The following is a 17,001-nucleotide window of genomic DNA, read 5'->3' on the forward strand; positions in this document are numbered from 1 at the left end:
GGTGGGCTCAGGGAATTTTGGGCTCAGCAGGCTTCCAGCACCCAATGCACCCAGCTGCTCTTCTGCCACCTTCCCACTCTACTCCAGGGACAAGCCAGCCCATTCCTGGGCAGTCCCAGGCAGCAGGGACAGTACATGGGGCACTGGAAGCCCTGGCAGGCTTGGGGAACAATTGAATCCAGCTGGGTGCTGCCTCCAAAGCGGGGCAGGGCCCAGGCTGCCTGGGCAGCCTGGGGGGTGCCACCACCACATTGGGAAAGACCAGGGGCCCCCACAGCTCAGGGGCCACTCAGCCTGCTGGTAGCTAAACTAAACCACATGGGGATGTGTTGTAGTTTGCAACATTGCAAACTCTTTTGAAACCCCCAAACCTTGCACACATGTAATGTGTGACACTCATAAGCCACACAAAAGAAATTTTTGTCACGTGTACGTGGTGATGATCATTATGTGTACATGTGCCCTAACTGATTTTCATATAGCTGGTATGACTTCATAGAGCTACCAGGAATAACAACCCATTGGATTCTATAAAGTCACCAGAGCAGGGAGCAAATACATTTTGATTAAAAACATTTTGTTTGTTTGTTTGAAGTCACCGTTCTCACCTACCTGCATTTTAATGATTTGGTGTAGAGTATATTGAGCAGTCCAATACATGTACAGTCAAAATAGACTCTTCACATCGATTTAAAGGCCTGAAAGACCAGGTCTTAGTGTGAGGTTTAGGATTCTGCTAAGGCTGATCTGTAAAGTTATATCTGAGCCTTTTCTCTCTTTCTGTCTCTCACATACTCTCTCTCTTCCTGTTCTGTTTTGTCCCATGGAAGGTTTTGGTTGGCTGTCCAAAATCTCAAAAAACAACCTCTGCAAGATGTAGCCAACAGAGTGGAGGAAATCTGGCAAGAATTTTTAGCTCCTGGGGCACAAAGTGCCATCAACCTGGACTCACACAGCTATGAGAAAACAAGCCAAAATGTCAAGGACCCGGGGAGGTATACCTATGAAGATGCACAGGTTGGTTTGGGTTTTTTTATTTAACTAAAGCTGCTAGTTTTTCTATACTTACAAATGTTTTATTGCCACATTATACTCCACTGACTTAAAAAGAGAAAGAGAGACAAGCACTTGAAAGTGATTTTTGGAGCTTTCCACTCCAGCTCGGCATCTGATATTTCTTTGAATCTATCAGCTTTAACAGACTAGTGCTCCACTGGGAGCAGATGGTCTTAAGCTTCCAGATCTGCAAGGAGCATTGAGCTGCAGCAATGGTCCAATCAAAGCAGTTGAAAGGAAATTGTGAAGTTTGGTTAGTCATTCCGGACTTCCTACCCCAAAGCTTATCACATACAAGAACTGCTATCACATCAACCTTCCCTGATTGATACATATTTATTTTACTTTCTTTATTTTTAATTAAGAAGCGGCAGCTCCACCTGGTGTGACTAGAAACGTTTCTGTCAGATCATGCACCTGGAAAACTTGTAGGCTAGTGATCCTTAAGGTCTTTTAATCCCTTCCCATTAGGGCTCCTGATTCATCAGGGAAAAGTGCAGATAAACTGTAAACAGAAAATGCCCTTAGGCAAGGTTTGAATTATGGGGGAGGTTGGGAGGGAGCTGAGCCCCACCATAATCGATGAGAGCCCCCTGTAACATTTGAAAATCATAACCGATTTTATTAGGGCATCATGATGGGAAGCCCAATTTTTTTTGCAGACCCTCCCCTACCCAAGAGTCAAATCATAATTCAAGCTCTGCCTTTAGGAAAATGGATACTCTATTAAAAATTCCTCCAAGTTAGAACAAAACTGCACACCCTTCTATAAAGTTGTCACATCATTATGTGTAAGCAAAAATGGACACATGGAAAAGGAGATTAATTAATAAATAAGAACAGAAAATAATTTTAAAATATTTTTTCATAATCAAAGCAAAGTGAAATACAGCAAATACAAAAGAATGACATTTTTGTTTATAAAAATGGCATTCTAAAGTGATGTTCTAAATGTTGTATTAACATTGATGTATGCTGTGATGCATTTTGGACCATTCTTGTAATGCTTTTTATATGGTTACATAAAGAGTTGTGTGAAATACTATGTTCCTTTGAACTTTCAGTCTTGATCCTTGTACCCAGGTAAAAAGGGATGTGTTCAAATCCAAATTAGTTTCCTGTCTAGAAAATATAGGCCAAAATTGTCAGAGACAGGACAAGAGTGAGGTCCAAGTAAATTGATTACAATGGTTAATAAAATTATTGAAAGCAAGACTTACTGCTTGACAATGAACATTTAATCAGTAGAAGATGACAAGAATCTAAACTTGGACTGATCAATTCACAATTTTAAATGCTGCCAATAAAATTGAGCGGCAGTTCTTAAGATAAGTTTTAGGTAGGGGCAGGGGCTTCCCTGATAGATTTTATTACAAACAGTTTTTACAGTGTCTGATTGCCCCAATTTGTCTGTTACATTTCATGGAAATAGGCCAATGGCCAAGAACTACAAGGCTACGATGAAAGCTCTGCCTGATTTTCATCCTACCGGAGATTACATCCCGGTCAGTGAAAACATTCCAGAGATAAAATTCAGAGGATGTTTGTGGGGAAGATGGGTTCCTATAGACATGCTCATTCATTTCTAATTAGAATGTGTTTCAGCAAACTCAATTTATTGAGTATGCTCCATGTTCTAATTAGAACACTTCAGCATTGCTTCACTGTCATGTTATTAAGCCCCCATGCATTTTCAAAATGCTCACGGGGCGCTTTATCTAAGCCTCATCCAGTGAGCTTTAGCAAAAGTGTCCCACAACTATTTTGAAATGTGCGAAGGCTTAATGCATGTGACAGTGAGCCATTTTAATAAGAGCGGCTGTCCAGGAACTGCTCTAATTAAAATGCCCCCCTCTCCCCGCCCCCCAAGTATGTGTATAGGCAGCTGATATGTCCAAGTTACCTAGCTATGCACTGCAGAGTCTACAGCCATCAGAAAGCCATACCAGTGAATTCTGAGTCAATTTATACATTAACAAATGAGGCAACAAACAGAAATAAGAAGAAATATAAAAGGCAGATGCACTTATGGGAAGATAACACAATGACAGCTACCATCACTTCATCTCAAAAAGAATTGTTTCTGGTTGCAATGTCACACTTCACTGGGGCTACATCTGGAGGTGGTTGTTTTAGAGTGGCATGATCTCCCTAGGAGCCCAGTCAGAATAAACTACTCGTAACAAAGTACACATTCCCCAAGTACTATCCTTATATTCTCCACCTGTTCACATGGCAATTACATGGTTGGATTGCAGCACCCTGGCAAGTTGTGGGCACCTTTTCCTTTAGCACCGTACTATGATAACTCACTTATATCACAATCCTGTGACACCATATGCAGCCAGTGTGGGAGGGAAAATCAAAACACACTAGTGTGGGAGGGAAAATCTGAGTGTCTGAATAAAAATACACAAGATAAGAGAGAAAATACAGTGATGTGAGTGTCCTTAGATAAGAGAAAAATTCCGTTTACAAAACAGTGCCTTCTTTAACGGCCTACAACTCAAAAATGCTCAGATGCCCTCTCTTCAGTTGAGAATAGAAACACAACACCTGGAGGCACCAGGGCCTGTAAGCTGAACTGTGAGGCAACACCTTTAAAATTGTCAGGGGCACACAAGAGAAATTAGGAAGGAACACAAGCATAAGCATAACTGGGATGGAGGAGGAAGGAATATGACAAAGTGTGTTTCAAACCAGTGATCATATGAGGATGAAAAGTGGAAACCATAGCACAGGGGTGGGTAATCTCTGGAATGCATACTGCAAGTGGCACAGGCAGCCTCTGCATGTGGCATGTGGTAGTCTGGGGAAGGGGAGGCAATACAGCAGATCAAGCAGAGACACAGGGCAAGGGACAGAAAAAGGAGTGGATCAGGCAGAGGAAGGGGAAGGGGATTACAATGGCACTCATGAAGAACATGAGGATTAATGTGTGGCATGCCTGCCAAAAAGGGTTTTCCCTCCCTGCTGCAACATATTCTGATATATTTTATGTCACAAATGCCCTTGGCATGTTATAGCTGAATGATTCCCCGCCCCAAAGAGCTCAAGCAGCAAAGATACAGCCACCAAGAACAATAAGCAAGGCTGTAGCAATAGCTTTGCTGAGGAAACTGACATAGGAAGAGCACATGGAAGAAGTGGGTTCTAGATTGCACCAGGGGAAGCAAGGCAACCCAGCTAAGCTGCTTCTCCATCCCCTGGTGCAATCCAGCATGGGGGATGGGGAAGCAGCCCAGCTAGGATGCCGCCTGCCCGTGGTGTGATCTAGTATAGGGGATGGGAAGTCATCCCCAGCAAAACTTTGATATAGTGTCAGAACAGCCTTTCCATTTTGATGGAACAGCTGTTTCAAATTGAAATTAAATTCGATATGAAACACTGTTCCGTTGAACCGTCAAAACTCAAGGCAAAACAGAACTGTGCTATTCCACACATCCCTACTCTTCTTACTCCTGTATTCCCCACACTACCATGTATGTATCCACCTGGCCTTGTAGCACCTCTTGCTACACACAGCCATGTTCATGCTCTTCAATCTCAATATGTAACACCTACTGTTAGCTTCAGTTTAGCCCCTCCAAAGGAGGGACTGCCAATTTAAATGATTATTTTCTGCTCTTGGACAGCTGTCCAATAAGCAAAAGATTAAAATGATCAAAACAATTTTCAGTTGGGACTAAATCAGCTTTTAATATGAGAGCACCATGGGCAAAGGTCAGTTCAATTAAACATGTGCACCACTTGCAGGAATCGAAACTCACAACAGTTATCAGCATTATTGAGCAACCAGTGTGACTTCCCAAGATATGAAACACTCAGGACTACCTCCAGAAATAAAAAGGGGTCCACTCCACCCAAATAGCCTCCTTCTACTAATTATGCTGCTGACATCCAAAAGATTTAACTTCTTATGTGACACTCAGACAGAGTTGTAAATAGAGGGGTAAAGGGGCTTAGTTATGACATACATCAACTGTGCTTGCTTATGACATTCTCTTTTTTTTTTCAAAACCCCATGCTTTCCAAATTTGTACAAGATTGCTGACCACTTGCAATGTCCCTTGCCTTCAGAAAGCCATTAATCTATGTTCCAGTCTTCTTAGACCATGGCATTGTAAACCAGTATCACAAGAATGCACTATTTCCTGATAGGAATACTTAGTCGTAAGGTACTTCCTTTGAAGCCAGGCATACTTTAATAAAACATGGTACAAAGTTGCCTTTGAGACTTCTTTCATGGTTTTTAGCAAGGCTTTTTAGCTGTTTGCTTTTCTTTTTCAATAAACCAAACAAGTGTTTCAATTTTATGTTCATTTACCTGAACTAATCTGCTATTGCCTCATATGGAGATGATTTAAGGGAATTTGGTTCTAATCTCAGCTTATTCAGGGACTTTAAATGCACTACTCAGAAACTTGCCTAATTCCAGAGCAGCTGTAGACCATTATGCCAAACTTCATGCTGCTTTGGATAGAGAGATACATCTGGGCTAGTCACAGCCAAGTTCATAGCCCAGCTGCCCAAATTTGGACCCAGTTAGTTTTAGAGATATGAACCCTAAAAAATTTTCAGGTGATCATAACTCAGTTTCATTTTGCAGATGAGTTTACTGGGAACTGCCATCAACATAGGTTTGAAGCAAAGCTGAAACTCATGCCTATGGACCTTAATCAGTCTCTCATCCTTCCCTAGCAAGACCATCGGGGCACGTTCTAAGCAAATAGTTTGGTCTTTCTTCCCCTCCTTGCACCCAGCCATCCCACACCTATATAGATATATGCTCTTGGATGCCTAATGAAATAAAGATGTGGAAACTGAGGCAATCCAGAGAAATTCATAGGTTTGTTCTTATTCCATAGTAATTTAGTAACAAAATGCAGAATAGAACTCAACAGTCCCCCTTTCTTGCTCTCTTGCTCTTTAGCAGCAGATCGTGCTCTTTTCCTAATTAACACTAATTTGTGCTACCATCCTCTGAAAGAGACTGTGCAGAAAAACAGTTAAATTGCTCTATTCTGCTCCTTAGGTTCCACTTTTGAGCTGAATGGAGCAACATCTCCTTCCATTTCTCTATAGTTATCCTATCCAAATGTCATCTGTTGTGACTGGAAAAACACAGTCCTTTCCAGAGCTCTCGGCACCCAACCCTATCAGTTAAATTTACATTAATATTCAAATCAAAACATGAAAATATTCCCTGGGGTTTTCACAGAGCACTCTACAATGAAATAGGTATCTAAAACTGAAAACAGACTTAAATTCATACAGAAGAACAATTAAATAGATGTATTGAAAATCAGAACACTGAAAATGAAGTGTTAGACCTTAATAACTTTTAACTGTGGAACTCTAATGGTAAAAGATATCAAGCTCTGCATAGCAGATGCTCCACAATCAATGTTTCCAGTTTTCTAACACTGTGAAAAGAACATACATTTATTCTGCTAATATTAAACTCTATCTTGCTTTTGAATTGTCTTTCATTTTAGCTTGTTGTTGGGCTGATAATCCTGAATTCTCACTGCTTCTGGGCAATTGTCTTGGAATCTAAAGTCTAAAATGACAGCCTTCATCAAAGTCTCTCTGTATATTAATACATTAGGAGTTATATGCTTGCCTGCACTGCACTGGGACACAGGGTTGGGGATTAAGCCCTCACCTCACATGCAACAATAGAAAATTTCTCCAAAGTATGTGACCATGAGATAAGAGGTAGATTAGTCAACAGGTTGATCCATACAACATTTCCCCAAAGGGCAGTGGCCTACAAGCCCTTGGATATACCTAGCCTCTTAAGTGAACTAAAACCATTTCCAGTAAACAGTAGCAGCCCCTTCATGATGACCCAATATACAAGTTCTGAAGTCAAACTCTGATATGAGAACTCCAGTCAGAGCAGGCATATTGCACATGACGCCTTGCAGTAAGTTGCATGGAGTACAGATCGGCACACTACCCGGCTTAGGTTCTCTGCTTACAGCTCCAGGAAGGGTCGATTTGATTTATCATAGTGGTGGCACTTATCTGAATGTAGCTTTCTCTACTGACAAGTTATAGGCTATTTCTTTGGGGCCCTGTCTGACCCCTTTGCTATTGTCTAAGTCTGTGCAGAATGTTCATTTATGTCCTTGCATATCATAAAACTCAGTTACATGGCAGTGTTTTTCTTCAGAGGAACAGAAAAAGGAAGGTTCCAGATGGACTGGGGTCATGGCAGAGTTCATAGATTCATAGATTCATATTTGATAGGGTTGGAAGGGACCTCAACAGATCATCGAGTCCGACCCCCTGTCTAGGCAGGAAAGAGTGCTGGGGCCAGGTGCCTGTCCAGCCTTCTCTTAAAGACCCCCAAGGTAAGGGAGAGCACTACCTCCCTTGGAAGCCCATTCCAAATTTTGGCCACCCTTACCGTGAAGAAGTTTTTCCTGATATCTAGCATAAATCTGCTCTCTGTCAGTTTGTGACCATTGTTCCTTGTTACCCCAGGAGGTGCCCTGGTGAACAGAGCATCTCCGATCCCTTGCTGCGTCCCCCTAATGAATTTGTAGGCAGCCACAAAATCACCTCCCTGCCTTCTCTTGCAGAGGCTGAAAAAGTCCAGGTCCCTCAATCTCTCCTCATAGGACTTGTCCTGTAAGCCCCTAACCATATGAGTGACCCTCCTCTGGACCTTCTTAAGTCTATCAACAACCTTCTTGAAGTACAGTGCCCAAAACCGGATGCAGTATTCCAGCTGCGGTCTGACCAATGATTTTGATAACTCTATCCCATGCATACACCAGCCACAGCCATTACTTTGTGTCACCGAGGCTGTGCCTGTTCTGTGTCTTGTCCCCTCTGGGGGATTCCATTCCTCCATCTCCTTTATTGGTCCACCATGCAAAGCCTGTTCACTCGGGCTTTTTGCCAGGGATCAGGATTGGGCCCACCCTGGGAAAATCAGCTTCTCAGTAGTAATCAATGCTCTCTAAACCTAAAGCTGCTCATATGGAGTTAGCATACCAAGAGGCCACTCCTGTCTCCCAGGATAGCTGTTTCCATATTTAGCTCTAAATCCTCCAGTAGAACCAAGCTGACCCCTTGATCGTGCTGCATTCCAGCACTGTATACCTTTGTGCGCTTCCCATGCTGTCCGTGTAAAAGAACCCCTGGTAGCTGAGCACTTCCATTATATTGTTAACATACAAAAATCTAATTGCTACATAGATTTCTAGTAGCTCCAGTACTAAATTTGCATTGTATTGCCATTGACATATTGTAAATTAAAAATAAAGCTTTACATTATATTTCTAGCTGTAGACAAACAGGGTTTCTGCATATTACCCAGAATGAGCATTCAAACCATAAGGTTGTTTTCTGCCTGGTTCACTGTCCTGTGCTACTGTACCTTCAGCCCAGTGTTTATTTCAGGCATGGTATTACGCTTGCCAGTTATCAAAGTGTTGAGCCTCTGTTACGCTCTAATTACTCACCAGTTTCTTTCAATAACAAAAATTCTGTGACTGAATGTAAAGAAAAAACCGCCAGCCAAAACTTCAGCTGTAATCTATTGTGTCACTTAAGTAGCTTGAAAATGGCCAAACAGATATTGCTCAAATTTTCCAGAGCGATTCACTTTCAGGCTAAGACCTATATGTCAGTTATCAGCCTGAAACATTTCGTAGCTGTACTATAAATCTCTGAAGATGCTGGGCTCCAACATAAACTCTAGGTATATTTAGGTATAGCAATGCTTGGTGGCACAACAGTAATGTAAGCAGGGGGTTCCAAGCAAGGGGCTTCATATTTTGCTATAGTTGGGGCATGCTGACACCTCTGCAGTAGCTGCACACAGTTGTTGAAAGGGCAGAATGGCAGCAAGTGAAAACAGAACAGATGAAAGAAAAAAAACAAGTCCAGGGGAATCTGTTAGCAAGGGCTCTGGGAGGTGAGAGGTTATTTTGAATGAAAAGCCTCTGAGTTTTTAATGGGTGATATTTCTTTAGGGTTCAGCAAAGGCAAGGATGAAGGTCCTTCGTTCTGCTGTATAGTGCACGCATCATTTGAACTATATCTGCTCCCAGCTACTTCTGCTTCCGGTGATGATGCGGCACTTTCCTCTGCCAGGGCTGAAGCAAGGTTCAGTGCAGTTCTCAGCACTCGTTTAATGGTAATTGGTTCAGCAGCCTTTTAAAAAACATTAAGCAGAGCAGTGTCACAGAAAGTGTTTCAGCGTAACTGCCTGTGCTAGGGCTTGTTCTGATCTTTTGCTGCATGGACATGTCTGAGGGTCCACGTGCCTGCGCTGCTGGATGTCAGAAGCCCCATCAGCCAGGACGGGATTCCTGAGGACAACCTAGGGAAACGTACAGTGGAGCATAAGTAATATGGTTTAGGGTACCCACTGGTCTGCTGACTACAGCATATTTGCTTGCTGAGCTGGTATGTAAGCTAAACCTTCCTCCTAACCAGCAGATGAGCTCATGTGGTGGGGTGGCACACAGGCAGATGTACTAGTCAGCTGCATCTTGTTAGCAATATGTGGGGATCCTGCTCTGCTGCTTTTGTGGTCAGAAGAGATTATTTTTGCCTACTTTTTCCCTTCTTCTCTCTGTGCACTGTTAGAGGCCAGGGAAGGATTTAGCCCAACCCTAGAGCTCTGTTGACCATATAAACCAAGCAGCTCAGTTGGTGTAAATCATATTAAGTTATATTGACTTCCTGACAGTTCACAGAAGCAGAGGATCTGCCCTTCGATGTGTGAATAAACACTTCACCGATGCCCCAAGTAGACATTCAGTCCAGTTTCTCTGTAAAGTAAACATTAATGCTTTTCCTGCCCAACACTTTATATTTGCATTTGTCTCACCTTCTGCAAATTTCCCTATTTTTTTAATAAAGCAATTAACTAATGCTGCCTTCCACTGACGGTGCATTTCAATCCAAATGGGTCCCAAAGTAATGTACATTTACCAATTTAATACCCAATTTAATGTGCCCTAAACACCCATGGAAAGCCTACAAACAACTTACAGAATATGGGCTGGTTGTGTTTCGGATGGCCCAGGAAATAGAAATGGTAAAATAACATAGGTTAAGTGTTGCATAAATAGTCTGTAGAGGGGTTAATTTTACCTTAAAAGAATGTATTATACACTAATTTTGTCTAAAAATATACCTTGAAACACCCAAGCTACAGAGAATCTCAAGTCGTCTCCTGTTCCTCCCACAGTGGAGCATTAGATACTCTTACACCTACATGTACCTCTGGCTATAGAGAGCTCGATTAGCAAGGTAAAATCTGGGAGCTTATTGGAATGTCATCCAGATGGAAAGTTGAGAGAAAATTCTACTCAAACCCAGAGTTTACAAACCTAAAAGGCCTGGGCTTTGGGGAGATTTTACACCATGTGCAGAGCAGGCAAGATTATAGCAGCCTGGAAAATAAATCAGATTCCAACCACAAAAACTGCTCTTGTCTTGAACACACATTGAAGAGAAAATAGCCAGAAATTCCCACTGAAAAGGATGCTATGACTGAAGAAAATGTTCTCTGAGCTCTGTCAAGTACACAGTGTAGAAGAGGCTGATACACAATTATTTTTCTAAATCACTCTGTTCTTTGCAGCATATTTCTCTGGTATTCCCAAGGCCCTGGTTGGTTGGCTGGCTGCCACTCTCTGCCCTAGCCAGGGTCATTGTGCTTTGACTGCTAAGGGGGAGAGAGACTTGAGATCTTGTTGCAAAACATTGATTTGAAGCAGGTGCAGCTTCGAGACAGTTTCTGTTATCTCATCCACCTCCCACATTCCCGTCTGGATTTCAAACTTTGATTTTTTTTTCTTTTCCCTCTTGTCAAGAAAATTTATAGAGCTTGTCCTTCATCTCCTTCCAGAGATATGGCAAAGGGAGGGAAAAACCCAAAGGGGTGCTGTATCTTATCAGGGTTTACTTCCCTGCACTTCAACTGTCAGCTGTAGCTGGGTGTGATTTCCTCTCAGTCTCTCATAACTGCGGTAAAGAAATTTTCCATGATTTACCACCTGGTTGGTTCTTTGTTTTCTAATTCAAAGAAATGCCAACATTTTCCTCTTTAAAATTTACTGTTGTTTCCAAACATGCAGATTAATGACAGCTTTGCAATTGTTTACAAAATTTATCACTCATTATATAAAGCTATGCACAAACAGCACACAATGGGGAATAAGGCCCTCTGTGCTTTGTAGTGCTTTCTTTAGGTGCCATTCTACCTTGTCCTTCATGGTATGAACACAGTCAGGAGTCATCTTGCTATTTATTTCATGTCAAGAGCCAAGTTTTTTTTTGTCTTCTCCCAGTTAGATATACAGACCTTACTCCTTGCTGGCAAAGACCAAATGCAAGAAGTCATCCTGACATCTATAAGAACTATTTTCCTAGCTGCAGCCCTGAAGCAGGAGCTTTACTGTTAACTGACCTTCTGGGTTGGGACATCTCTCTCCTCTGCCAATACCCAATGTTGTCTTTGTACTTATCTTTGTACTAAAATGGATATCACTTTTCTTTCTCCAGAAGTCTCCAGGTATCTAAATATAAGCTTCACTATCATGTATATGATCCCAAACAACAGCCTACAGAAATTACGCCCACTGAGGCAGTGATTCAGAGAATATGTAGTCTGCCTGTGTGGAGAGTGTCACATCCTCCAACCCTATGGGTGACTATTTTTTTCCATTAGTCATAGAATCATAGAAAATTAGGGTTGGAAGGGACCTCAGAAGGTCATCTAGTCCAGCCCCCTGCTCAAAGCAGGACCAGCCCCAACTAGATCATCCCAGCCAAAGCTTTGTCTAGCTAGGTCTTAAAAACCTCCAAGGATGGTGCTTCCACCACCTCTCTGGGTAAACTGTTCCAGTGTTTTACATCCCTCCTAGTGAGACAATTCTTCCTACTATCTAACCTAGAATTCCACATTACTTGCTGCAACTTGAGACTGTGGCTCCTTGTTCTGTCATCTGCCACCACTGACAACAGTCTAGTGCCATCCTCTTTTGAACCCCCACTTCAGGTATTTGAAGGTTGCTGTTAAATCCCCTCTCAGTCTCCTCTTCTGTAGACTAAATAAGCCCATTTCCTTCAGCCTATCATGATAAGCCATGTGCCCCAGCCCCCAAACCATTTTGTTGCCCTCTGCTGGACTCTCTCCAATTTGTCCACTTTCTTTCTGTAGCAGAAGGCCCAAAACTGAACACAGTACTCCAGATGCAGCGTCACCAGGGCTGAATAGAGGGGAATAATCACTTCCCTGGACCTACTGCCAACACACCTACCAATGCAGCCCAGTATGATGTTAGCCTTCTTTGCAACAAAGGTGCACTGCTGGCTTATATTCACCTTATTGTCCACTGTAACACCCAGGTCCTTTTCTGCAGAGCTGCTGTCCAGCCAGCCAGCCCCTAGCCGGTACTGGTGCATGGGATTGTTCCATCCTAAGTGCAGGACTTTGCACTTGTCCTTGTTGAACCTCATGAGATGCCTTTTGGCCCAATCCTCCAATTTTTCTAAGTCACTCTGAATCCTAGCCCTACCCTCCAGTGTATCTACTACTCCCCCCAGCTTGGTGTCGTCTGCAAACTTGCTGAGGGTGCACTCTATGCCATCTTCCAGGCCATTGATGAAGACATTGAACAAAAGACATTGGCCCCAGGACCCACCCCTGGGGGACTCCACTTGATACCAGATGCCAGTTGGACCATCAAGCCATTGATTACTACTCTCTGAGCCCAGTGTTCCAGCCAGCTTTTCTTACAGTCCATTCATCCAGCCCATACCTCCTTAGCTTGCCTTCAAGAGTGTTGTGGGAGACTGTATCAAAAGCCTTGCTACAATGAAGGTACACCACATCCACCAGTCTCCCCGCATCCACAGAACATCCAGAACATCTATACTAACAATGCAGCACACTCATAACTGTATTATAGCATATTTGTGTGATAAGACTTCCCTACAGCCTTCTCTAATACTAAAATATTCTTTGTGGTTGTGCTAAAGAGAATTACATCTATGTTCAGCACTTAGAGACTTAGAACATAGCCTCTACAATACTACCAGCATCTTTTCAGAAGGTGGAACTTTTACATCAGTAACATGCCCAGCCCGACCTCCAACATTAACCTCCAGGACAGTCCAGGCCCCATTATTCTCCAAAGACCAGAAATGTTACCTCTTTCCGTGTTCCCTCTTCAGGCAGGGATCACTTCTACACCGGTCCTAGCCCCTGGAGGCAAAACTTTGACTTTGTTTATAAGCATTCAGTTTGCTTCTCAGCCAGTTATGAGGTGTTCATTTTTAGGGGATGGAATCAGTGACATAAGGGGTGTATGGACACAAGCTTTTAGGTGTGCCTAAACTTAATGCACAATAGTCTAATGCACATTAAGGTGATTTAGGCGTGCATCTATACATGCACACAATAAGGCACATCAATGCAGGTGTGCAGACTGACTTGGGACTAAAGTTAGTCCCAAGTCAATGGACACACACTATGTTAATGCACAGTAGTGTGTCTACATGTTCACTAATGTGATTCAGCTATTTGCACATAAATTTGATACCTGCTTTATGCAGGTATGAAATTTAGGCTCAACTATCCTAAAATCGCCATGTTTAAGGTACATTAAGGACATGCACATGTAGATGCACGCCTAAATTGGGCTAATGCGCATTAAATGTGCACTTGTAGACATGCCCAAGAGGCAGCAAACTGAATCAGTCCTCAAGCTGTTTGAATTTAGTTGAAGTAAATCTTGCTGGCTGAAATAATGTCAGAGTTGATAGGAACATTCATATTCACACAATCCATGATATATGCATAGTTAATTTATGTAGTTTAATCCATTTTACCCACACCAAAGGGTTAAGATTAAACTGTATTTGAGTCAAAACAAGGCCAGCAATACCTGTCTTAACACAGTAGAAAGAGAACTGAATTAGGCAATTACTTATGCCCACAGATTAGCCAAAACAATAAAGGTGCTGCAGCTTTGCTTGGCTTGCCAATACTGCAGACACAGAGTTCAACCAAAGTATTCGCTATCTCTTCCTCTCTCCTAAAGATTCATGCACATCTGGACACTGACACTTGGAGGTAGGGGAAAATATTTCATGTGATAAAAATCTGCACAGTTTAAATTGCACATAATAAAAAAGACTTCCACAGACAAAGACTAGAAGTACATCCAGTGTTCCTGTTTTTCCTCTTGTGCATATGGCTCTCCCACTCTACTATACAAAGCATGTCCTCAGTCAATAAAATTTGGGCTTGATTTCATGGTGTTTGGCACAATGGTTTTTAAGAGTTCAGAGAAGAATTAGAAAATTATGTCTGAGTTTAAGAGATTATTCAATTATGCAGGAAAACTGACCGAGTAAATGGAATGCAGAGTCACTCTACCCATCCAGATTTCATTTTGCAAGTTTCATATTGTCTCAAAAGAAATTGTCATTGGTTGTGAAAATTATAAGGACAAGACACTAAGGCCCAAATACAACTCACCTTTAGGTGGGTAAGTAGCCACTTACACAACAGGTCTTGCTCTTGTGAAAAGAACTGAGAAAAGATCTGTTCCAGGCACTTATTCTCCATGCACATGGAAGGCATGTCAGCTCCATGTAAATGAGTGCCATGTAAATCCCTAAAATATTGGTCACAGAAAACCACAGCTAGTGATTTTCTGGAAAAGGTAGATGGATCTCCTACCTTCTAGCCCAATAGTTTAGTGGTTCAGGGACTTGCTTGCGGGGTGGGATACTTAGTTTCCAGGCTGCCTCATTCAGAAGGAATTTGAAACTACATCTACTTCCCAGCAAAGTGTCCTAACCATTAAACCAGGGTCTGAGCAGGGCCAAGAACATCCTCTTTCCATCTCATCAAAGCTAACCTACTGGGCAGCCAAGAGGGGAAGCTTATGTGAAGCCAGAAGCCGAGCAGGCCAGAGGGAGTGAGCACTTGAGGGGAGGGGGCTGTGTGACCTCGACCCTGTCAAATGGTGGTTTTGCATGTAATTGTCATTGGATAAAATGGACAGACAGAAGTGGAATAACTTCTCTGCTTTGGGACAGAAGCTGTGGCCTTTACAACATCAATTCCTTTTTAAACTTCAGATTAATATATTGAAGCTCTTTGGGGCAAGGAAAGGACCATGTCTTTGTTTTGTGTTTCTGAAGTGCCTAGCACAGTGGGGTCTTGGTCTACGACCAGGGAATCTCTGGTTTCTGAATGGCATTTGAAAACAGTACTTAATCTCTCCTTTCCTCCCAACCCCCCAGGAGCACATTTACAAGCTGATGAAGAGTGACAGCTACGCACGTTTCCTCCGTTCTAATGCTTACCAGGACTTATTGCTGGCAAAGAAGAAGGTACCTGTTGGAAAGGACATGCTTGCTCCTCTTAGCACCTATTGATTCTCGCCTGCTGCTTGCTGCTAGTGTGAAAATAAGAATATTGTTGCTTTTTCTTTTCTTTTCTTTTCTTTTTTTTTAATTTTTCTTTCTTTAAAACAAGAATGAGAACATTTGTTTTCTTTACCTGAAAAAGCCCATGGTACGGCATCCCCATACACAGACTCGGCAGATGTGGGGAAAAGATAGACTGGCCAGCCAGTAATAACACAGAACATGGAAAAGATGCTCATACCACACCAGCGTCTTCCAGACTCAATGGAGGCATTTAAAATGGCTCTGTCATTTTGTCATGACAAAGATCATATCATATATCAGAATTAGAGCCCATGAATCTGGTCATTTGCTATTCGGGGAAATAAGAATGGGGAGATGCTGCAAACCTCATACGTCTAACGATGCGACCTTCCCTTTGGATGCCTTACCTGGAGACCTCCTTGTGGTGTCTGACCTCTATCTCCTTCCCTTTCCCCTGCTCTTTGCCCTCCCCCTCCCTCTCTCTCCCTCCCCCGCGAACTTTGCTTCTCTTTTGAGGCCAGAAGTAACTGCAATCCAGGCAGTAAGTGAGCCACATTCTTTACAAGAAAAAAGGGTTTCAGTCCTAAGGTGACAGCAACCTATTTTCTGCAAGGAATTCCTAACTCAAAAGAGTAGCTGGTTATATAGGATTAAGTCAGCTCTTACCCAGCCAGTTCTGTTCCATTTGGGGGAGTTGGGAGGTAAGATACTTATCTCTGTATTTGTGGCTGTGCTTAAATGCTTTTTCTGCCTCTTGGCTTACTCCAGGAGTGTGTACACGTGTGTATGTACGCATGCGCACGTCCTATTTATACTGTAAAGCTTTGACTTCCAAGACAATTATTGCAGCCTAAGCATGTGGTTTTCCATCATTTTGTTCTCTGTTTTTCCTCCCTGACATACTCTGTGTGCTACCAAATGACAGAGCACTGGCATAACTCAGAGAAATCCCAGTGGTACTTTAGATCCTGATTGCTACTGTGCATCCTTACAGTGTGTATGATGACATAATGAGTCAAACTTTACCCTCTGCTGTGCCTGGCACGAGCATCGGTTGCATTGGAATGATGTAATTGAGAGCATAAACTGGCCTGGTGTCAAAACCAGCTGGTCTGAGACAAATATAGACTGGAAGAGGAAACGTGAAGTCCTATCTGACATTTGAAATTTAAGTTGCAGGTCAGAATTCAGAGGTTGGGGGAAAAGAAAGCAGTGCATTAAAACTTCTGAACTCCCTTTGATGATAGAGAAATTAAAACCATTTGCTGCTCGTCTTATCCCTGTCAGTTTCCAGTTTGGCCTCCCTTACACAACATGAACACATAAGGATTCATGTGTTAATTTGAAGGAAAGTTCTCCCCCCAGCTGAGCCAGTTCTAAACCAAGATCTCTTTAGAATCATTGTTTGCTGTCAGATCAAGCACTGGACCTGTCAGCATGATTTCCTCTTCCCCCACTCAGACTGCCTGGGGAGCAGAGTCTGTGTCATGCTAACAGTGC

General features: G+C 42.5%; 1 protein-coding gene across 3 annotated transcripts in view; it reads left to right on the forward strand.

Annotated features, from left to right (window-relative positions):
• The window catches only part of RGS6 (regulator of G protein signaling 6), a 575,278-nt gene that overhangs the window by 513,750 nt on the left and 44,527 nt on the right, over positions 1 to 17,001 (forward strand). For all 3 annotated transcript variants that reach the window (XM_090033269.1, XM_090033270.1, XM_090033271.1), the window contains exons 15-16: positions 831 to 1,017; positions 15,352 to 15,441. In XM_090033269.1, coding sequence (XP_089889395.1) covers positions 831 to 1,017; positions 15,352 to 15,441 — 277 coding nt within the window. The remainder of the gene's footprint in view (positions 1 to 830; positions 1,018 to 15,351; positions 15,442 to 17,001) is intronic.

Source organism: Crocodylus siamensis, chromosome 2 (genome assembly GCF_052110815.1).
Source record: "Crocodylus siamensis isolate JL-2025a chromosome 2, ASM5211081v1, whole genome shotgun sequence".
Classification (NCBI taxonomy): domain Eukaryota; kingdom Metazoa; phylum Chordata; order Crocodylia; family Crocodylidae; genus Crocodylus; species Crocodylus siamensis.